Source organism: Rhinoderma darwinii, chromosome 5, assembly GCF_050947455.1.
Source record: "Rhinoderma darwinii isolate aRhiDar2 chromosome 5, aRhiDar2.hap1, whole genome shotgun sequence".
NCBI lineage: Eukaryota > Metazoa > Chordata > Amphibia > Anura > Rhinodermatidae > Rhinoderma > Rhinoderma darwinii.
This window is the reverse complement of record NC_134691.1, coordinates 118,074,967-118,098,248: the sequence shown is the minus strand read 5'-3', so window position 1 is coordinate 118,098,248 and position 23,282 is coordinate 118,074,967. Positions and strand designations below refer to the sequence as shown.

Here is a 23,282-nt window from a genome sequence, read left to right as displayed (position 1 = left end):
TCCTGTGACTGCGCTTACATGCTATTGCCATTGCATTTTGGGATGTCTGGGTAGCTGCATTGGTGTATTTTATTTTCCTTTTATGCCAGGCTTATTTCCGTTCTGCTTCCTTAGACTGCTGTTGTATTTTGCGCTTCTTATGGGTTGTGATGTTCACCCTCCTGTTTGGGCTGTGCCCTTATTGTCATGATCTTTTTATTATGGGGACACATTTTCTCCGACTGTGTTTTGTACTTGTTTGTATTAAAACCAATAAAAATGTTGAATATGAAAAAAAAACTAAAAACGAACATTCATCTTTCAGTGCTATGTTACAATTTTCCTATTCAAATTTGTAAGGAAATTATCTTCTTACCCCTATACAGGGCTGTATTTACCACTAGGCACTGTGGGTGCAGTGCCTAGGGCGGCTCCTTGCAGAGAGTGGCACCAAATGAGTAATACAATTTTTATTTAAAAATATTTTTTTTTACAGCCTTGCTCCCCACTGGACTGACAAGTAAAAAGAGTGCGGGGGTTCACATATGGTCCGCACAACAGAGTGGAGAAATGTTCCTTCCTCCCCTCTGCTGTGTTTAGTGATTGGTGAAGCAGCAGGGGCTTCTGTCTGCTCCACCAATCAGTACTGTCCTGCACACTGTCTCAGCTCCTACCTCCTGCCACAGTGATAACTCCTCCACGGACCTCCGGAGTCTGGTAAGCGCAGCAGTGTAATCCATGTTAATTTATGTTCTGTGTGAGGGAAGAGGGAGCTATAAATTATATCTATGAGAGAATGCGGGCTTCTGTATAGATCGATTTTATTTTTTATTTTTTTTTGCTCTAAATGTTATAGGACTGTGGGGGGATTCTTTATAAATCTATTTTGTGGGGAGGTAGATTTGTGTATAGTTTATTTTGTGGTGTAAGAGCTTATTCTAAATTTATATGTGGGGGAGGGGAACTTGGCTGCAAATGTTATGCATGGGGAGAAAGGATTCTTTAGAGATAATTTTTGTGGGGGAGAGCAGAAACGCGATTTCCGCCACAAAAATCTCAAATGCGAAAAAAAAAGAAGCTTATACCTACACCGAGCCATAGCGACGCGTATTCTGTTCTGAGCGCGATCCGGCCTCCTGGGATGACGCTGTAGTACATGTGACCGGTACAACCTTTGATTGGCTGCAGCAGTCACATGGGATGAATCCTTATCCCAGGAGGCCGGACTGCGCTCAGAACAGAATACGCGTTACTATGACTATGGCCGGGAGTAGGTATAAGCTTTTTTTATTTCTCATTTGAGATATTTGTGGTGGAATTGCGTTTCTGCGCAACACATAGCTATTAGTTGCGGGTTTTACCTCCCATTGAATTCTATGGGTAAATCCCACAATTCAAGATCAGCGATTTCCCAGCATAAATTAACATTCTGCAGATTAAAAAAACGCACTGCAGGTCAAGTTATGAACGGTTTCTGTGTAGGGATGAGATATGTTCACATATCATCCACTTTGCTGCTACTGTATTATGCTGCAGATTTTATGCTGTGTGTATTTCTACCCGAAGTCTGAGTTCACACGGGTCGGATACGCTGCGTAAAAGCACGCAGCGTATCCGCCCTGTGCGCCGCAGGGAATTTTGAGCGAAAACCACCGCCAAACTGGTGCCGTTTTTCACCCGGAATGTCCGCTGCGGAAAACTGCATCACTTAGCCGGCCTGCTGGGATGCTGGTTCATCCCATTTGACCGCCTCTACAGCCTGTGATTGGCCTGTGATTGGCTGCAGCAGTCACATGGGATGAAAAGTCATTCCAGGAGGCCGGCCTGGAGGAAGAAACAGTCTTTTTTTCTGTGTTGCATTTTTTGTGGCGGAATTGCTGCGAACCCGCCGCAATAAACTAAACAACTGCTATTTGTTGGGGGTTTTACCTCTCTATTGAATTCAATGGGGAAAACCCGCAACAAATAAGCAGCGTTTAAACAAATACAATAGACTTGCTGCAGAATAAAATTCCACACCGCAGGTTAATTTCTGAGCGTTTTTTCTGCTCCGTATTTACGCAGCGTATGGATGAGATTTGTTTTATCTCATCCACTTTGCTGCTACTGTATTTGCTGTGGATTTTCTGCAACTAATGCAGTTGCGGAAAATCTGCAATATTTACGCAACGTGTGTACTGACCCTAAGCGTATATTCACGTGTTGCAGCGATATTGCAGTTTTTGCTGCATTCAAGTTTTTATTTTTTTTGCAGCAAAATATGAACACAACGTGTGTATACATCCAAAATAAAATGTGTGGCGGAGCGGGGCTTAGTTATAGCTTGCTTGTGTGGGGGAGGTAATTTTGGCATTAGGACAACATGCGCATCAATTTCAATGTTTTCCCATCAGACGTTTTGAAATGTTCGCAAGGTTGCGCACAACATTTTTGTTCTCATAGTGTTATCTAGTCATTGTATGACGGTATTATTCAGTCACTGTGTGGAGGTATTATTCAGTCACTGTATGGCGGTGTTATTTAGTCACTGTATGGCGGTGTTATTTAGTTACTGTATGGTGGTGTTATTTAGTAGTTGTATGGTGGTGTTATCCAGTCACTGTATGGCGGTGTTATCCGGTCACTGTATGGCGGTGTTATTCGGTCAGTGTATGGTGATATTATTCGAATGGTGATATTATTCGGTCAGTGTATGGTGGTGTTATTCGGTCACTGTCTGGTGCTGTTCTTCGGTCACTGGTGCTGTTCTTCGGTCACTGTCTGGTGGTGTTCTTCGGTCACTGTCTGGTGGTGTTCTTCGGTCACTGTCTGGTGGTGTTCTTTAGTCACTGTATGGTGGTATTATTTAGTCATAGTGGTAATATTTAGGCATTGTATTATTATAATTTGGGGGTAGGGCTAATCTATGTATGCAGATTCCAGACTCAAGTAAAGCATAGTGTGGCCCAGTAAAACTCATGAGTTTTGGGGAACACCGTCCACACCATCGGACACCAGGACCGGGCTGTGCACTAGGCATCAATGCCAAGTGTAAATTTCACGTTGAGCGGCATTCACATTTATCAATCGTGTCACTGATAACGATTATTTTTACATCACAATTGCAGAGCAACGATAAACAGGTTTTTTCATTTAACCCCTTAGTGACCAACAACATGCCTTTTCACGTTCGTCACTTAGGGGCCTTAGGCTAGGCTGACGCCTTTTCACGTTCGCCTAGTCTAAGTCCTGCACGGGTCTCCCGTGCAGGCTGGAGCCGGGGCTCAGCTGTCTGATGACGCTCCTGCTCCAACGCCCGCGATCGAAGTTTACTTCGATCGCGGCCGTTTAACCCGTTAAATGCCGCCGTCAATAGCGACCGCAGCATTTAACTTTGTTTACAGAGGGAGTGAGCTCCCTCTGTCACCCATCGGCGGCCCGCAAATGCAATCGCGGGTCTCCGATGGGGTGTCATAGCAGCCGGGGGCTTGATAAAAGCCCCAGGTCTGCCCTGGACATATGCCTGTTAGGACGCGCCGGAGGCACTTCCTAACAGGTTGCCTGTCAGATTTACACTGACAGGCAATAATGCTCTGGTATACAAAGTATACCAAAGCATTATAGCAGCGATCTGAAGATCGTACAGTAAAGTCCCCTAGTGGGACTAGTGAAATAAATAATAAATGTGAAATAAAGATTAATAATAAAAATTACAGTAAAAAAATCAATTTTTTTCCATAAAAAGTGGTTTTATTTAGTAAGTGTAAAAAATAAATAAAAGTACACATATATGGTATCGCCGCGACCGTAATGACTCCATTAATAAAGTTAATATGTAATTTAAACCGCAAGATGAACACCGTAAAAAAAAAACGCAAAAAACAATGGCGAAATTGCAATTTTTTTCCATTGCCCCCCAAAAAAGTCATAATAAAAAAGAATCAATAAGTGCCATGCACCCCAAAACAGTACCAATCAAAACTACGTCTCATCCCGCAGAAAACAATCCCAAAAAATCCCTACATTGATGGAAAAATTAAAAAGTTACGGCTCTTTGAAAGCAACGATTCAAAAACAAATAATTTTAGTTCAAAAGTTTTTATTGTGCAAAAGTCGTAAAACATAAAAAACCTCTACATATGTGGCATCGCCGTAATCGTACCGACCCATAGAATAAAGGTAACATGTTATTTACGTCGCACAGTGAACGGCGTCAATTTAAAAACGCATAGAACAATGGCGGAATTTCAGTTGTTTTTTTTATAATCCCCCCCCAAAAAAAGTTAATAAAAAATTATATGTACCCAAAAATGGTGCTATTAAAAAGTACAACTAATCCCGCAAAAAAAACAGTCATCATACAGCTATGTAGACGAAAACTAAAAAAGTTATAGCTCTTTGAATGCGACTATAGAAAAACAAATAAAAATAGCTTTGTCATTAGGGCCTAAAATGGGCTGGTCACTAAGGGGTTAACTTCTCCATTGTTTACACTGACCAAATATCATTAGAATTGGTAAGAAATTATCAAATCATGATGATGATTGGCTAAAGTAAATGTGCCTTTAATGGGGGCGTACTCGGGGTCAGTGCCTAGGGCTGCGTGAGCTGTAAATACGGCCCTGCCCCTATATCTTCTCTGAAATGCTTCCATAACAACAAGTAATAATGATTCTATTGAATGTTTCTTCCCAGCAATACTATATATGTACATTTTCACCTAGCTATTCCCATAGAGGCGTGACTTCAAATACGCATGGTGAAATCGATGCATGCCATATATGCAATATAAGCATGGTCAATGATGAAATCAAGAACAACGCAACGTCATCTGTCAGCCCCTCCAGCCTGTGCATAAGGCACAGGTTGCATTTCGTTTTTTTAGTTGGTGTGTCATGGCGTCAGAAAAATAAGGTGTCTGTTTATCCCTGCCGGTTGTGAAGTGCTTTACCTGCTCAACCATCATTACTGTATTCCTATCGCCCTCTTTTTTTTTTTTCATTCTTTAATTTTTAATGTTTTCTGTTCATATTCTTAAATTACTAATGCCGTTCTTGTCATTTGGCAGAAAATTTGCCTGTGTAAAATCACCTTAAGGCCTTGTGCACACTTCCGTCGGCCGTTGATAATGACTGTTCCGTGAATCACGGACCGCACACTGATGGCTTCCCTGTGCAGTCCGTTGTTTCACAAACCAAATCAGGAGACTGTTTCCGTCAAAAATGGGCAGGGGTAGAACCTGCCCTATTTTTAACGGTATGGCCGCACGACCCCATTGAAATGAATGTGTCAGAGTGCTATCCGTTAAAACGATGGATAGCACCCTTACGAAAAATTTAAGTGGGCATGAGGCCTTAAAAGTGCTAACTTTTTAAAAATATTTTTATTTTAGGGTTATCTGCAATAAAAGGAAATAGGAAACCGATTCATTTGCTGGATGATCATGGGAGTACATTGTAAAACACAGAGAAAGCGTATTTCGCTGCATTTTTTGCCCACGGCATTCAATGGCCGTGGGCGAAAAACTGAATTTTGAGGCAGATTTTCGCCTGCAAAAAACTGTGTGAACCCAGCCTAAGGCCCTGTTCACACTGAGTTTTTTGATGCGGAAACCGCACCAAAAAACGGCCGAAAATGTTTCCCATTGATTTCAATGGGAGGCGGAGGCGGTTTTTTACCGCGAGCGGAGAAACCGTCTGGCGGTAAAAAGAAGCGTCATGCCCTATCTTCTGGCGTTTACCCCTCTGACCTCCCATTGACATCAGTTGGAGGCAGAGAAAGCGTATTTCGTGGCGTTTTTTGCCCGTAGCACTCAATGGACGTGAGCGATAAATCGCGGCAAACGGCGTGCAGGCAGGTCGAAATCTGCAGAATTTTCCTCCTGCAAAAAAACTCTGTGTGAACAGGGCCTTAATGTGTTCAAAAGCAAGAACACTTCGGTAAAATAGTTTAATGGGTAAACAATCGCACAAAGATACTATTATTAGAGCAGGCTTCTATTCCTTCCCTTAAATTCTACTCTTTGGTCTTCTGCTCTAAAACTTTCTTGGGGGAAAAGGTCTGTCCTAGATTTCTTTTTCAGTTTTCTCATCCTCTGAAGCAAGAAAGCTCAGTTTTCACATGACAAAAAAGAGAGCTCTGAAGAGATATCACAAGGTCGAGATCCTCTATATTTCTGGTTAAATGGAATCACGAGTCGCTGTGAAGCTTTAGACCTTCACTCTCTTAGACGTGTCCTATTGCTCGAACAGCTGACACTCATGTGTAATAGACTGCTTATGCATCTTACATTCTTACAAGATATGTCACTTGAGATAACCGTATGCTTCTTTTTAAAAAAATGATTGCGGTTACAGAGTGTCTCAAATTGTTGATTTGAATGGGCAGTTGTAATCCTAAATTTACACTGGTGGTGATGCACAGAAATTGAACACTTACTGCCAGGCTTCCACACCGTTTACATCTGATTGCTTGGGGTCCCAGCAGACTTTGTGATCCCCTTATTATCAAGAAACCCTTCTAGCAAGTAGGGATTGTACAAAATAGAGACACACTTTAGTTTAAAAAATGTTTATTAAAGAGGTTGTACAGGATTAGAAAAATATGGCTGTTTTTTTCCAAAGTCAGCGCCACACCTGCCCATAGGTTGTGTCTGGTATTGCATCTCAGCTCTATTGAAGTGGAGGTGGTGTAAGCTGCAATACCATACATATCCTATGAACAGATGTGGTTCTGTTTTTGGAAGAAAACAGCCATGTTTTTCTCAATCTGGACAACCCCTCTAAGGTTTAGCTATAACATAATACATCGCAAAAGATAAACCCCTCGCAGAGGAAAAGCAAAAATGTAATATTGAGGTAAAGTACCAAGTAAAAGACTGCACAGTAATGTCAGACTTAAAACATTATTGGCAGTAGTTGCTCTCCTACTTGTAACAACTATTTCAAACAGGATAATATCAGTTACATGGTGTGATCTAAGGGTATATTCACACAGAGTGTATTCAGCCGTTTTTGGGCCGTAAAGGTCCCGAATAAGGCTGAAAAATCGGAAGCAGAACGCCTCCAAACATCTGCCCATTGGGAAAAGCAATGGGAAAAACTGCGTTTCTGTTCCAACGGGGTGTTAAAAACGCAGCGAAAAACGCGACTTTGATTAAAAAAGTATGAAAATAAGGAGCTGTTGAGACGTTTTTTATTTTGTGTGCACATACCCTTAGTCTTCACTTATGTATTCTGGTTTTCTGTTGCTCTACTCCATCTTAGGAGCAGAACAATAAAAACAAAAGCAGTGTATCCGTTGCATGACGGACACCAATGGTGCCCAATGGAACCCATTGATTTCAACGGGTTTTGTCAGGTGTCCGTCGTCTCACCAGACAAAAAAGCGCAGCATGCGGTGCAGTTTTGTATGATATTTCTCAACAGATCTGCAATCGAGGATGTGAACAGAGCCCAAGTTATTGCTATAACTCCTCTAAAACCATTGAAATACTGCAATTGGTGTTAATGCCTAGAATTAAAGAGGCTCTCTCACCACATTATAAGTGCCCTATCTTCTACATAATGTGATCGGTGCTGTAATGTAGATTACAGCAGTGTTTTTTTTATTTAGAAAAATTATAAATTTTGACTGAGTTATGACCTATTTTAGATTTATTCTAATGACTTTCTTAATGCCCAACAGGGCGTTTTTTATCTTTTGACCAAGTGGGCGTTGTAAAGTGAAGTGTATGACGCTGACCAATCAGTGACCAATCAGTGTCATACACTTCTCTCCATTCATGTACTCTGCACATAGAGATCTTGCTAGATCATGATGTGCTGTCACTTACTCACACATTAACTTTACTGAAGTGTCTTGAGAGTGAATAGACATCACCTCCAGCCAGGACGCGATGTCTATTCACAATCCTGACACTTCGGTAACGTTTGTGTGGGACTTGATGACCGTAAGCGTGATCTCGCGAGATCACACTGTAAATGGTGGGTAATAACACTTTTATCCTCAGAGAGACTTTATTAGTTCAACTGTGTATTGAGATATATATATATATATATATATATATATATATATATATATATATATATATTTATTTATATGTATTAGTAAGAAGTTACCGTCATTCTTTATTATATTCTTTTTAATGATTTTTTTCAATTTTTATCATATTTAGGTGATTTTATCGTATTTAGGCTATTAGTACATGCGCATTTAGAGCAATCTAAATGCTGTATATCGTTTGTTTTGTTTTGTTTTTTACCTTTTTTATGAACATTTCAATTAGGATAAAATCCACTTAAATGAAGTCTCCTTGAGAGCCGTTCGTTGCATTTTTCTCTACTTTGTCTCTGTGGATACCAGGCATTGAAGCCAGTGCACTCGGTGCTTTATCCATTGATATAATCTAGAGTTGAGCTGCCTATTCGCTAATATTACTCAGACATAAAACAGTTAAAACGAACCGTAACCAGAAAAATACACCATACACGTTGAAAACGAGATAAAGATAAGTAACAGAATAAAATAGTTGTCATGCCTCAAAGGCTAAAACAGGGTGCATCAGCCTAATATAAGCAGTGAGCTAACACAGAAAAATATATTCTCCAAAAGAGGGTTTCAGGGAGGAGGGGCGACACTCTCACGGGTTATGTGGATATAGATGGTGTAATGGAGAGTAGGAGAGGGGTATGCCTCAATCCACGGAACCCAGATGTTATCAAAGCGTTCTCTGGAGTCTGTGTTACATCATCAATTGTTTCATAAAGCATGATGTGGTTAATTCGTTGTTTAACTAGAGGCAAGAAGAGACTAGGGGTTCGCCACTTAGCAGCTATATGTATCTTTGCCGCCATGGCAGTTAACTCCTGGGGGGCTTATCACCCAGCAGCAATAGTAATGGAAAATCTTTATGAAGAAGTGCAGAGAACATGTGGGCAATACGCTTCCAAAGTTTAAGAGATTGAGTGGTCATGGAACATAGTCACTTTTCTGTGTAAAAAAAAAATGCTACGTACATCCTGCAAGTGACCACTTACCTGCAAAACATTCCCCAACAGGTGTGTGTCTGATGATACATTACGTGCTTAGATGGCGGTACACCCTCCCCAATGTGTTTTTCAACATGCTTTATTAAACAGAACTAAGGAGAAATTTACATGTAGCTCATTGTCTGTGTCAAGGCCTCCTAGCTACTAACGCCGTACTGACTTTATGCCAAAACATTTATGAAATTTAAAATGGATCTATGATTTCTAACCGTTTATTGTTGTCCGAAGTTTTGACCCTGGAAAACAGGTGACCGTGCTAGAAAGGAGCCCTGGAAACCTCTGTGCAGGTTTTTAGTAGCAGAATGAGTGAAAATCAGAAGTTTTAATTTGGTGCCGCAAGTGCCCTATGGGCGTTCCCTAATGCTGAAGTGCCCTCAGCTCCACAACCTATCCCCTCTGCTCTTGCGTCATAGCAGTAGCGGTCCCCATATAGGGAAAAATTTGCTATTAGGCCATTAAGGGATAAAAGAGGTAGGTTCCCCCAATTGGCACCTCTATTTTTCAGAGCTGAGCCATTGAAAGTGTGGTTCTGGAGGACTGTCAGTGGTCATTGTATTCATTGATTTCCGTGGGTGCCATACTCCATCAGCCATGCAGGGGGAAAAGAGTTCACCTGCTAAAAAGCAGCTGAACATGCCAGGGTCCCACCAGAAGTATATCAGCTGGTTGTCGGGGATCTGATGTATGAAAAGGAATTGTCCAAAACAGACAACCTCTTTTAAATGTTCTTTGTTTTCTTTTTTTGCAAAAAGGCGTGATTTTATAATTGTAAACAACAAAAATGTTGTGTTTTTGTCATATAACCCAGTTTTATCCACAATAGAAGTAGCGTTTTGTGTATTGGCAGCATTGCATTTTATATTTTGTTGGAGCATGGATCTATTTTGGTCAGGATATTGTTTAATTCCTGTTTTTTCAGCTAACGGGAAAAACGACCCCTACTGTTCAAATGTTTTGGCTACACTTTGTTGTTTTTCTAATCGCCCTTTACAAAAATTTCAATGCAGTCTATTTTAACCTTTTGAATTTATCAGAAAGATTTTCCCGCAAACCATGGGACCATATAAAATAGATACCTCAATTATAGCAACTATTATAAAATATAAGTAACAGACATATATTAGGATTGTATGTATTTAGAAGTGGTCTTCCCTTGGAACAGAATTTTTTTTTACATATTACAGCAGGTAAGGCTTCGTTCACATGTGCGTTCAGGAGTTCCGTCGAAGCTTTCCATCAAGGGAACTCCTGAACGGAACCCTGACTTAAACAAACGAAAACCATAGGTTTCTGTTTGCATCACCATTGATTTCAATGGTGACGGAACCGGTGCAAATGGTTTCCGTTTGTCACCGTTGTTTAAGGGTTCCATCGTTTTGAAAGAATGAATAGCGCAGTCGACTACGGTATTGATTTTGTAAAAATGACGGAACCCTTGCACAACGGAGACAAACGGAAACCATTTGCATCGGATCCGTCACCATTGAAACCTATGTTTTCCCTTTGTTTCAGTCAGGGTTCCGTTCATGAGTTCCCCTGATGGAAAGCGTTGACGGAACTCCTGAACGCAGATGTGAACGAAGCCTTATCTATACTTCTCAGCACACCTTATCTCTTTCTCCTTTAGCAGATAATTTTAAAGCACATTTTTACTTGGGGTATTAGGAGAACTTTTAAACTACAGTAGCAATTCTTTATTTTATACTGGGCCCCAGTGAACGATTGAGCCTGACCAAGCATAGCGAAAATTGTGTTTGATCTCCTGCGTTATAGTGAAGTTGGTACTGCTGTTAATTCCATAGTCATTTGCCAAAAACTCTTTCTTAATGACATGAAAGTGGAGTGGGCCCAGAATGGAAATTACGTGCTCTGACCTCTGGGAAGTTAATGAAAATAAACTAATCTCACTGATGAGAACCAATTCTGGTTAAATATAGTAATTCCCAAAATCTGTAGCTTAGTTCTCTTTTCTTTAAACAATGAACCGGGGTTTTGAAAACATTGGCCTATTAACCAATATACCCCAAACGGCAGCCTAGAATTTCTGTACTTAGTAGCATCAATCTTGATCTGAGTCCATTGATTGGCATCAACCAATTCTGAGAAGTTGTTTCCATTTAAATGTGTGGAACCAATTGTTCTGTTGGTGTTATAGATTTATTGCCTTTCTTCAGGGGGTTTTTTGGTTAAAAACTTGTTTCTGGAATTTAAAAGGTAATATCTGTATATTTGACTTATAGATGTATGCCCCAGCAGTCAAAAGCGCCACTCTGCCGGTCTGGGCACTTGTCGAACCTCGTGAGCTCCACCACTTCATTAGTAGTCAGTGGTAACTAGCACCTGTTTTTCACGTCGCTGTTTTAAACATGTTCCCGGTGGTCGGCACATCATACCAGTATGTGAACAAAATACAACCATAAGTCCTCTTTCTTTCCGGCACATGCGCTGCGCAGAAAAGATGGATACAGTGCAAACACCCTTGACTTTCTGCCCCTGAGATACACAAAAGCCCTTATTTTTATTGCGGTGTGACTGTGTGTAAGCAAATATTAGCGGATGTTTTAATTTCCTTTTAAGGAAGTATGAATATTGCGTTTGCTATTATTTACTTTTACACACTGCCATGGCACAGTATAAAAAGCGCTGATGTGTCTATGAACAGTGCACGTGCTTTAATAACAATTTTCCATTAAAAAAGACGAGTTTTTAGGCTTCATGGGTGAAGAGAGAGGGCTTCAGTCTTCGTGGATGGAGAGAGAGGGGTTAAGTCTTTGTGGATGGAGAGAGAGGGGTTAAGTTTTTGTGGATGGAGAGAGGGGTTCAGTTTTCGTGGATGGGGAGAGAGGGGTTCAGTCTTCGTGGATGGAGAGAGAGGGGTTCAGTCTTCGTGGATGGAGAGAGAGGGGTTCAGTCTTCGTGGATGGAGAGAGGGGTTCAGGCTTCGTGGATGGAGAGAGGGGTTCAGGCTTCGTGGATGGAGAGAGAGGGGTTCAGGCTTCGTGGATGGAGAGAGAGGGGTTCAGTCTTCGTGGATGGAGAGAGAGGGGTTCAGTCTTCGTGGATGGAGAGAGAGGGGTTCAGTCTTCGTGGATGGAGAGAGAGGGGTTCAGTCTTCGTGGATGGAGAGAGAGGGGTTCAGTCTTTGTGGATGGAGAGAGAGGGGTTCAGTCTTCATGGATGGAGGGGAGGAGATGGGTTCTAGCTGTATGATGAGGATACAGAGGGGTTCAGGCTTCATGGATGAAAAAGAGGGGGGTTTCAGGTTTTATGGATGGAGAGGAGTGGAGGGAGGGGTTCAAGCTGCACAATGGAGAGGAAGAGACAGATGGGTTCAGGATTCATGGATGGAGAGGAGGAGAGGGAGTAGTTCAGGCTGCATGGTGGAAAGAAGTGGATGGAGGGGTTCAGGCTTCAGGGATAGAGAGGAGGAGAGGGAGAGGTTCAGGCTTCATGGATGGAGAAGAGAGAGAGAGGGGTTCGGGCTGCATGTGACATACGTGATCTGCCCATTTCATTGGCTTCAGAATGAAAAACTGAGTTCCATGGTCATGTGACTGGCAGTAAAAACGGCAGAATGGTACATCAAACCACCGTAGTGTCCATCTAAAAGTAACGCTCACATTACATTTAAAGGCGTCTAAACAAGTTTTTAGCCAGAAACCCATTTAAGCGCTTTACTAACTTCATGAATGGCTTCCTTTTCTGTCACTCCCCTGGTAACGTATTCTCCTCTCTGACCACTATGAGTATTAGTGTGATCATCTGTTACTACTTCTCATGTTGAAGAAGCTGCATTAAAGGGAAACTGCAATGTTGAACAAAAATATTCAGTATGACTTGTCATTCATTGATCTAAACCTCTGCCCATTCTGGGTTTAGGAGTCCAGTGGGCGGTCCTACTCTGTTATTAAAATAGGAAATAAAAAGAGACACGGCGCCACATGGTGCAAAGTAAAAGTGAGATAGGGCAAGGGAGCAAACTTGTTGAGAAAACGCTCACCTGGTCCAAGACACAAAAAGTATGAAAGGGTGGTAATGAAGCTGCTGCTGCCAGGTCCAGATCACATCAAATAAAATTTGTTGTCCAAAGGATAGTTGTAAAACATAAAAAAAAGGACCAACGGCGCTGCACGGATGAACAGAAGGATGGACGACTTAGATAACCATCAGGTAAAGTTTAATGAAAGGGCTACGCGTTTCAACACCGAACTGGTGTCACTGGCCTGATGAAGACACCAGTTCGGTGTTGAAACGCGTAGCCCTTTCATTAAACTTTACCTGATGGTTAAGTTCCCTTTTAAAGAGGACGTGTCCTCTCTCGTCACATGTCTGTTTTAGTAAATACTTGAATTCCCCATGAAATAACAATGCTGGAACTTCTTTTGTTAGAAGTTTGTCCAATTGTGTATGGGGTCACCTTTTTGATAAGGGGAACGGTGCAATGCAATGTCCAATCAATGCTTCAACTGTCAGGGAAAATGCTAACACCCAGCTGTCAATTTATTCATACATTTCTAGGAGTAATAACAGGGTAATAGCAAAACACTGCATTCTACGAAAAGATGTTCCAGACTTGTTATTTCCAAGGAAAAACAAGTATTTACTTAAACATTCCCGAAGAGCCTATGGGTCTTCTTTAAATATAGTCCAAAGAGGACTTCATTTTCTAAGTATAATTATATCTGTCTATATGTGTAAAAGAACCCACCAGGCTATTACAGAAATGGATTATATGTAAAGTTTGAAAGTCTTGTTGACATTAGAAGACAATTTTCTCTTAGTATATGTATGTATATATATATTTTTATGAAGTACATTATAATATTAATAGAACTGCATGTATGTGTGATTCCCACTTGTTTTTATTTCTCCTGACAGCTGTGTGCCTCCCATCTGACAACTCCATCGGAAGCTCCCAATCACTACCAGGCAGTATGCCGGGCACTGTATGCAGAAACTATGGAGTTGCATATGTTCCTGTCAAAAATTAAAAGTGCAAAAGAGGTGAGCTATAATGTATTACAAACACATAAATGTAGTCATTGAGTAGTGTCCCGAGGGATTGTTTTAATAGAATGGAAAAATGATATTGAACATATGGCTTAACAGTTCTGAAATTATTGAATTTTTTTCTATGTACCTTAAAAAGACACACTTTTTATTTGACAATTACTTCTCAGATATGGTAATTGCTGATTTTTGGCCATCTTTTTTCCCCCTCCTGCTTTTATGACCGTCTGCTGTGTATTAACATATACAATATTGTAAAAGTGCTCGTTATTGCCCTTGGATATTATGTGATTTGTATTCTAACTTGAATGGGGCGAGCAGCCCCTTCAAATAGCTGATCGGCAGGTTGTACCGAGAGTCAAAACCCCACCGATCTAATACTGCTGGCCTATCCTAAGACTAGGCTATCAAACTTAAAATCCCGGATAATCCCTTTAAAGCAAAAACCTCAGCAAAACTGATATACACTGTTTTGTCTAGTGCAGGCAAACGCAGGGATTCTCTCATTTATTTATTTTTTTCTCCCTCTTTGGATTTTATTTATGGTGTTCTTTAGGCCCTACACTAGACATAACGCAGTGTATACATTTTGGCCAGAGCCTTCCTTTAATAGCTTTCAAGCAAAACAAAAATGTAAGCCCATTTGAACAGTTGTCTAACCTTTTGGTAGTCTGAACTAGTGTTGCATGATGCATCAAAATATCGATACTATTTCGATGCTGTGCACCCTGAAACGGTTCAATACCATTAATTCATGTATTTCGATACTAAGCTGTCCGGCCGCACAGCTTAGTACAGTAACACATGAATTGAGTCAGAGCGGGGCTGCGGCTGTGATACAGCCATTGTCCCGCTCATGAGTCCTGACAACAAGTGTGCGTGAGCGGTCAGCATGATGTGATGCGTCTGGCTCTGTACTAATGATTGCCGGCACTGGAGACCGAGAACATGGCTGGCGCACTGCAAAACACCCCCAATGTTCCGTCTTTAGTGCCGGCGCCGCCGCTCATCAGTGCAATGCCGGCCGCATGACATTATGCTGACTGCGTGCGCGCAAACTTGTTGTCAGGAGCGGGGCAATGGCTGTATTACACAGTGGCAGCCCCACTCTAATGGCAGAGATCAGAGAAACCTCTCATCTCCGCCGCTATTCCCTTGAATGCTGCGATCAAAGCTGACCGCAGCATTCAAGGGGAAAATGAGAAGGGGGATGCCCCTGGATCGCATCACAGGGAATCTCTGGGACGCAATCAAGGGACGTACCATATATTGACAGACTGCCCAAGGTCCAATGAAGGACCCCAGGGCTGTCTGACCATATTTCCTGTTGTTAGGGCATATTTAGGTATGTCCTAACAAGTGCCTGTGTACTATCAGTACACAGCCTAATGTGCTGACATATTTAGATATATGTCAGCACATTAAAGTTTAAAAATAGAAAAGTAAAAATAAAGTAATGTTAAATACATACTCACATACACATATTTTTTTACAATAAACATTAAAATAAGCCTCAATACATAAAATACACACATTTGGTGTCGTCGCAACGGTAAAACCTGCACAACAAATTTATAGCGTCATTTATGATGTGTTCACTGTTAGAAAATAGAAACTACTTTCTATCACTTATTAATGTGAGGCACGTGGTATTATGAATTTTGAAACTCCATGTGTCTCACATTAATAGTAATTAACCCCATCATGTACCGCACACATTAACCCAATGTCTATTATGACTGAGAAAAATGATAGGGGTAATTACTATTAATGTGAGGCACATGGAGGTTCAAAATTAATCCCACCACGTGCCTCACATCAGCAAATGGAAGAACTTTTAAAAAAAAAAAAAAATTATTATTGTCAGCAAAGTATCGATTTGGTATCGAGAATCGCAATACTACACGAAGTATCTGTATCGAAGTCCAAATTCTGGTATTGTGACAACCCTAGTCTGAACCAGTCATTTTGATACTGTAATTGTAAAGAGTAATATTAACCATCATTGGGTTAAAATTGTTAATTTTTGCCAGCTTAACACACCTGAAATGAAATCTGTAAATTGACGACCTCTCATTTGTGTTTTCTTTTGACACCAGTAGTTTCAAGGCCCATTTACACGGGCAGATAACCGGTCAGATCGGTTGATCGCAAACCAGCGTACATGATATTCACTTGTAAACAGTTGAAACCTCGTTAAAACACTTGTTGATCGTGTGAGAAATTGTTTATGCGAAAATAAAAAATATATATGACGTGGTTTGCAAATATGAATAGTTTGATTGATAGATGACATGAAATAATTTAAGAGTTGCACTCTGCCAATTATCTTATAATAAACTACAAGTGTGAATGTAGTGAACGACATTTGTTTAAGTGACCAAGCGGAAAATGAACAACATTTATTTAGCCGATAACATTTTATGTAAATTCCGGTCTGTTATCGCTGTTAGGTCGCTTACAGCAATTGCTTCGAGGATTTCTAATACAAATATCTGCTCTTGATAATGTGCCTTTAAAATCGGCAAGAAGTGGCTCTCAAGTTGTTTTAGAACACTTAAAGTGGATCTGCCACCTGAGTAATCTGACCTCATAAGAACAGCATATTACGGAGGTCCGTTCTCCTATTATCAAAAATGGCGCATAAAATATTGTGCCATTTGGCTAAAGGAAGCGATCAAAAAATAAAGTAGAATGAAGGCCATTTTACATGGGCCAATTATAGGGCAAACGAGTGTTCACAGAAGCGATCGTAGTAAAGAGTGCTCAACTCCATATGTAGCTCCTTGTGAAAGAAGCAATCGAGTGTTGATCTCTCTCGTTGATCAGCGCTAGTTTACACGGCCCACGTCGGGCCGTGTAAGTGGACCCTTCGTTATGAGTCAGGTGATTGATGTCTTGCTGCTGTGTAACTGTATACACAGCAGACTGTCATTCACTGTGCAGGGGGCGGGGAGCGCTGTCCTCATGAATTCTAAAAACCGGACCTGCGTCAATCAGCTGATCGTCATGGAGACTGTAAGGCTGAGTTCACACGGGGCAGATACGCTGTGTAAAAGCATGCAGCGTATCCACCCTGTGCACCGCAGGGAATTCCTGGCAAAAAAACACACCAAACTGTAGTGCAGTTCTTCACCCAGAATGTCCGCTCCGGAAACTGCAGCAATTAGTCTGTTTCATCCCAGGAGACCGCTGCAGCGGCAGTCACGTGGGGAGAAGCGTCATACCAGGATGCCAGCCCTCTGACGTCATCTAGGCCGGCCTCCTGGGAGGTTTCATCCCATGTGACTGCCGCTACAGCCTGTGATTGACTGCAGCGGTCACATGGGATGAAATGTCATCCCAGGAGGCCGCACTGGAGGGAGGAACACAGGGTAAGTATGAGATAAAAAAATTCTTGGAGATGTGTTTTTTGCGGCGGAATTGCTGCGAACCTGCGACAAAAAACACAATAACTGCTGTTTGTTGCGGGATTTACCTCCCCATTGAGTTCAATGGGGAAAACCTGCAACATATAAGCAGCGTTTATGCAAATACAATTGACATGCTGTGGAATAAAATTCCGCACCACAGGTCAATTTCTGAGTTCTTTTTCCACTCAGTATTTACATAGCGTGTGGATGATGAGATTTGTTTTATCTCGTCCACTTTGCTGCTACTGTATTTGCTGCAGATTTTCCGTTGCGGAAAAAAACGCATTACCTACGCAACGTGTGAACTGACCCTAATAGGATGACAGCTCCTTTAAATAAGCACAAGGCAAATCATTCAAACCATCTGATAATTCACTTTTTGCCTCCACCTGTTCTTCAGACATTTAAATTGCCATGTTGTGGATTTTTGCTTTGTATTTTAGATTATTTTTGATCGGATGAAAAAATAATCACTAGATAGTCTGAAGAATGTTGGCAGTTATGTGCTTGTTTATGTGTAATTACCACAGTGCATGTCATTTAAAAAGAATTTGATGTCTCATTAACTCTGGCTTTAATAAATATTGATAAATTGACACACCACTGCAAAAAGAATTTAAGCTGGTCTGGTCATTTTATCAACCTCACAGCCCTGGTTTAGGAACTCTAAGGCATTGTTTCTCAACCGTTCTAAGCCTAGTGTTCCCTAGCAAAAGAAATTTGAACCAAGTATCCTAAAAGCTACGTTCCATCGCGATCTTAATCAAATGTACTCACCTGGCCGCATTTTACACTGCGATATTGCCATTAGTGCATATTTATACATAAATCAATCACACATCATGAAATAAAATAGGCCTAAAAAGCAACACAAGAAAAAGTTGATGTCACCTCATCAATGTGGAGGTTCATAATTTTGCCCTTATTAATAGTCTACTTAGTACCCCAATACAGTGCTTGATTAATACACCCTATACAATTATTAAATATTGCCACCTATCACCCCAGCACAATTCATGACACCACCCACCCAGTACAATTATGGTAATATAGCAAATCTACAGGAAATGCCATAAATGTTTGATTGGTGGGAGTTTCAAAGCTGAAACCTCCATTATTGTCTGAACGGTGGTCCACTGACACTTCTGCCATGTTCATGGCGATCCCCATTGAAGTCAATGATGAGTGATGGAAAAACTGTTGCGTGGCCGTTTGTTACTCCCGTTCATGCATGCCGCAAAAGTCAGTGTCAATGGAAGCTGACAGTCGATAGAAGTCCCAACAATCAGATTCCCACCAACCAGACACTAAATGTCTATGGCAGGAATTCCTCCTTTAATGCCCCATAAAAACGTGTTGGCACTTATTCATACGCTGCTGTTTTGACAAGGTTTCTGACGTGGTGTTGCAAGTGTCGTGCCAGAAAAAAAAGGAAAAACCCTGATTTTTATTAGGTACGTGAAAAAGTACAGACAGGCATACATCCAAATACATACACACCTATGCACACATGTATGCACATCCATGCACACATATACAGTACACATACAAACAGTTGTACAGGCATACTTACAAAGCAGGAGCAGTCTGCAGTCCTTACTTTGTGGGCCAGGATTGATCTCTGAGCTGGGAGACATTTTTTTTCACCGGACTCCTCTCACATTGGTGGAGGAGGCAGAGCTTCGCTTAATGATCTTCCTGTGTCCACCTGCCACTATATTTTATCGCAAGTTTCAAAACCACTACTCTTTGCTATGACTTTATGAAAAAAGTGGAAAATATACTGTGGTTTTGCCATGATTTTGCGAAATACCCACTATAATGCTGTAATAGGGGAAGATCGCATGTTACACCAGATGCCTGGCGCGTACCCCTTAGGGTAAGCGTACCGAGGGTTTAGAAACACGGCTCGAAGAGAGCTCCATGAACATCAGTCCCAAGACATAAGGTTGGCTCCTTGATGGACCACAGACCATTTGGTTTCCCCCCCAAGTCAAGCCAACCACAGATTGATGAGGGTGTAGATGAGTGCTGTTGCGTAGACTCAGTAACTATTGGCAAACCAGGCGATTGGAACCTCCCTGAATATGGCACATCTTATTAATATGTTTCTAACATTGTACATGACCCACAAAATTCAGAAATACACAGGAAGGGGACTGATGTAATGTCCTGGACTGCTTGGATGAGTGGAATAGGACATTTTTCCAGCAACATCAAATGAAGTTGCAAGGTTCTTTTGGTTATTTTATTTAAATGTATCTTTTCTTGCTCTTTTGCAGAATAACGGGCAGACCAGAGGGACCATTTGGTCTTGGTCTGCCATCACTATTCTGTTTTGCCTGGTTAGGCCCCATGCACACGAACGTGCTTTTGCGGCCGCAATTCCCCTGAATATCCACGGGAGAATTGCGGCTTCATTCATTCCTATGGGGCCATGCACACGGTTTCCACGGTCCGTGCATGGCCCAGGAGCCTGGACCGCAGAAAGAACGGGCATGTCTTATTACAGCCGTAGGAAATAATGCATGCGGCCATGTGCACGGCCCATGATTTGCGGGTGACACTCCGCTGCCGGCCGTGCACATGGCTACGTTCGTGTGCATGAGGCCTTAGTGTGTTAATAATCTAGTTGATGAACCACACATATACTCTTTCATAATTTTGTTTTACAATAAAGTGACCTTCACCTATTGAGCTTTCAGAGCAGTGAAGTGTTTACTCAGCGTAACCTTTGAGCCGCTCTTGTTTAGAGAAATAATAATAAATGATGCCTAGACGACTGGATTTTTGTAAGGATGATTTCATCTCTTTGGCCCCATGGCATGTTTCCAGAGGGCTCGAATTGTTGCTAGGTTACTTGTTTTTTTTATTGAAGAATACTGATGGGTTTTGTGTTCTTTTTGGTTTTGTCCCTTTTTATTCAACTTGGCACAATTTTGTTTTCTTAAAGAAAACTTGATTTTAAACATCTAAAAAACATTTTGTATTTTGAAATGTCAGTAAAACAAATAGCAACAAAACTTTTTCTCACCTAAGAACATAATTATCTAATTTGTCCCGTTTTGTTTGTAGTAAACGGATCTTCCTCAGTAGATTTCCCAGCACTGGTTGGCAGTAAAATTTAGCAGATTTTGGCAGTTTGTAATTTACTTGTAAATAATTTTGATTCCTCATATTCTAGGATTTTGTTAAGAATGTCAGTTATAAGATTGTGCACCGTTGTATCAGCTAGAACTGGATTATGGATGCAGGTTTGTATATAAAAGGCTGGATTAAAGTCCCTTATTGATAGTCTGCTCGTGAAAGATTTTTTTGGCACTGACTTACATTTGGCTTTCCTTTGAAACAACTGAAGAAAAATCTTGAAAGATTACGTTTAGCATACATCTTTTGAAAGGGCACACTGTTGTAAAGCCCTAATAAACATCATTCTCGGAAAAAGCTTGTGTATGAAAAAAGAAAATGCCAGCTTCTGTGAGACAGAATGGCCGATAATTATAGTGACTTAAAAGGGAAAACTCCTGCTGTGAGCCTACGGAGTCCAAGCAAAACAAACATGCTTCAGTGGAAGTCGTTTATATGATCTTACGCTATAATGAAAGTCACTCTATACACCAAAATTTAATTGGGTATAGATTTTTATGATTTCTAGATGCACCTTGAGTTTCCGTGATGCGTTGCCACACAACATAGTTTTCGTTTTAAGACACAGAATACATATACAGAGTGATTCAAATGTCTCCATACATCGGCAATAGGGGGCCTAAATTATCCAAATTTTTGTCCGAAAAACTAGCCATGTTGTCCATAGCAACCAATCACAGTGCAGCTTTCAATTTTTCATAGCAGTTTACTAAATGAAAGCTGCACTCTGATTGGTTGCTAAAGGCAACAAGGATCGTTTTTCTGTTGTTGGTGATAAATGATGCCTACTATTCCCTATGAAAAGAAACCTTTCAATCACCATGTATATTTTTATGGCATACTAGGCTGGACACACTTATGTTTTACCATTTTGGCTTTTACCACGATTTTATATTTGTTATTGCTCCAGAGCATTTAAAATAAAAAATGAAGGTTCGCAAAGAGTTTTTTAAATTAAAATTATCCTACCATTTTGTGTATACGGCTCCTGTTCAAATCTGTGTTTCCATTGTTACAGACTATATACAAACCATGTGTAGTCATACTCCCTTTCGTCTATCACCTACTTTATAATAGCCTACCGAATGTATGTTCTCAAGATCAGACTACACAGGGTGGTTTTTAGTCTGTAACCATGGAGACACATAGGTCTGCAAAGTAGCTGTAGGCACAAAACAGAAGGATATTTGCTATCAAGACTGCAGTTGCTTAATTTTTTGGGCACTTTAAATGCATTAGAGCAAAAATGTTAGCCAAACTGTATACAGACTTTAAGGAATAACCTATCCTTCAGCCTATTCAATAAGAATTTAGACCGTGTCAGTAGCATACCTTTAAAATAACAGCTATAAGCCAGAGGCATAACTATAGTAGGCGCAGGGGTAGTAGTCGCATCCAGGCCCTGGTGCCTGAGGGGCCTCCTCTGTCACATAAGGCACCAGTATTATAAATGGCACATGATAAGGTGGGGGCTTTGTTATAGATATTGCACTGGAACCCAGGAGCTTCAAATTCATAGTTTTGGTACAAAAAGAGCGGTATCTTGTTTTATTCCTTGGGCACGTAAGATTTTCTTGAAACTTTAATCAAGTGAAAATATCCTAACTGTTTTTTTTTGTTTGTTTTTTTTGTTTACAATGACATTTTTTAACACTGGAAAAAAAAAATCATATTTAGGGTTAATGCACATGGCAGAGAGCCTGCACAGCATCCCACGGAGTCCTATACAACTCTATAATACGGAGTTGTACCCGACCCCGTGTGTCCGCATACAGTGCTCAATTTTGTTGCCGATCTGTACAATGCAATTCTCATCTACTAGGGAAGAATACCTTGATTATATTGATAAATTCTACTTGAATGTTCGTCTAATATTCGTGTTCAAGCTCTTGCAATTTTTCCCTTCATTTCATGGACTTTAGACTAGAGGATATGACCAGCATATCGTTGTGATGAGTACATGTTATGTGCTTTTAGATTATTTTTATGCTTGTTTGATAATGTATAAGGTTCAACAAAAGTTTGTGTTAAGTCATTTCGAATAGTACACTGCTCAAAAAAATTTATGCAACACTTAGGCTGGGTTTACACTGAGTTTTTTGCAGGCAGAAAATCTGCCTCAAAATTTCGTTTGGAAAGCCGTTTTTTGCCCGCGGCCATTGAGCATGTTGATGTCAACGGGAGGTCAGAGATGTAAAAGCCCGAAGATAGGGCATGTCGCTTCTTTTTCCCCACGAGCCGTTTTTTCCGCTCGCGGGAAAAAAACTCCTCCGCCTCTCATTGAAATCAATGGGAGGCATTTTCGGATGTTTTTTGGCACGTTTTCCGACGCGGTTTCCGCCTCAAAAAAAGTGTACAAAAACTGTGAACTGACCCTTAAATCACACATCGGATCTTGAATGAAAGATATAAAATGAAAATCTTTATTGATATAAATTGTGTAATTTGTTAGGAACAAAATGACACCTCAACGGTGAAACCAAAATCCTCAACAGATTGATGGTTGGATTCTGAATCCCCCTAAAAAATCAAAGTAAAAAATAGAAGGCAACGGTGGATCTAATTTGCGTGAATATCATCAGGGCAACTCCTAATGTGACTCAGTAGTGTGTATGTCCCCCACATGCCAGTATGCCCTTCCTACTGGGCATGCTCCTGATGAGATGACTGGATCAGGGCATTGGTGAGCTCCTGGACAGTCTGT

The 23,282-nt window shown here is 40.9% G+C and overlaps 1 protein-coding gene across 1 annotated transcript in view; it reads left to right on the top strand.

The window, feature by feature from the left end:
• SPIRE1 (spire type actin nucleation factor 1) overlaps positions 1 to 23,282 on the top strand; it is a 183,954-nt gene that overhangs the window by 108,653 nt on the left and 52,019 nt on the right. The window contains exon 4 of the mRNA XM_075826447.1: positions 13,887 to 14,012. Within this exon, the coding sequence (XP_075682562.1) occupies positions 13,887 to 14,012 (126 nt within the window). The remainder of the gene's footprint in view (positions 1 to 13,886; positions 14,013 to 23,282) is intronic.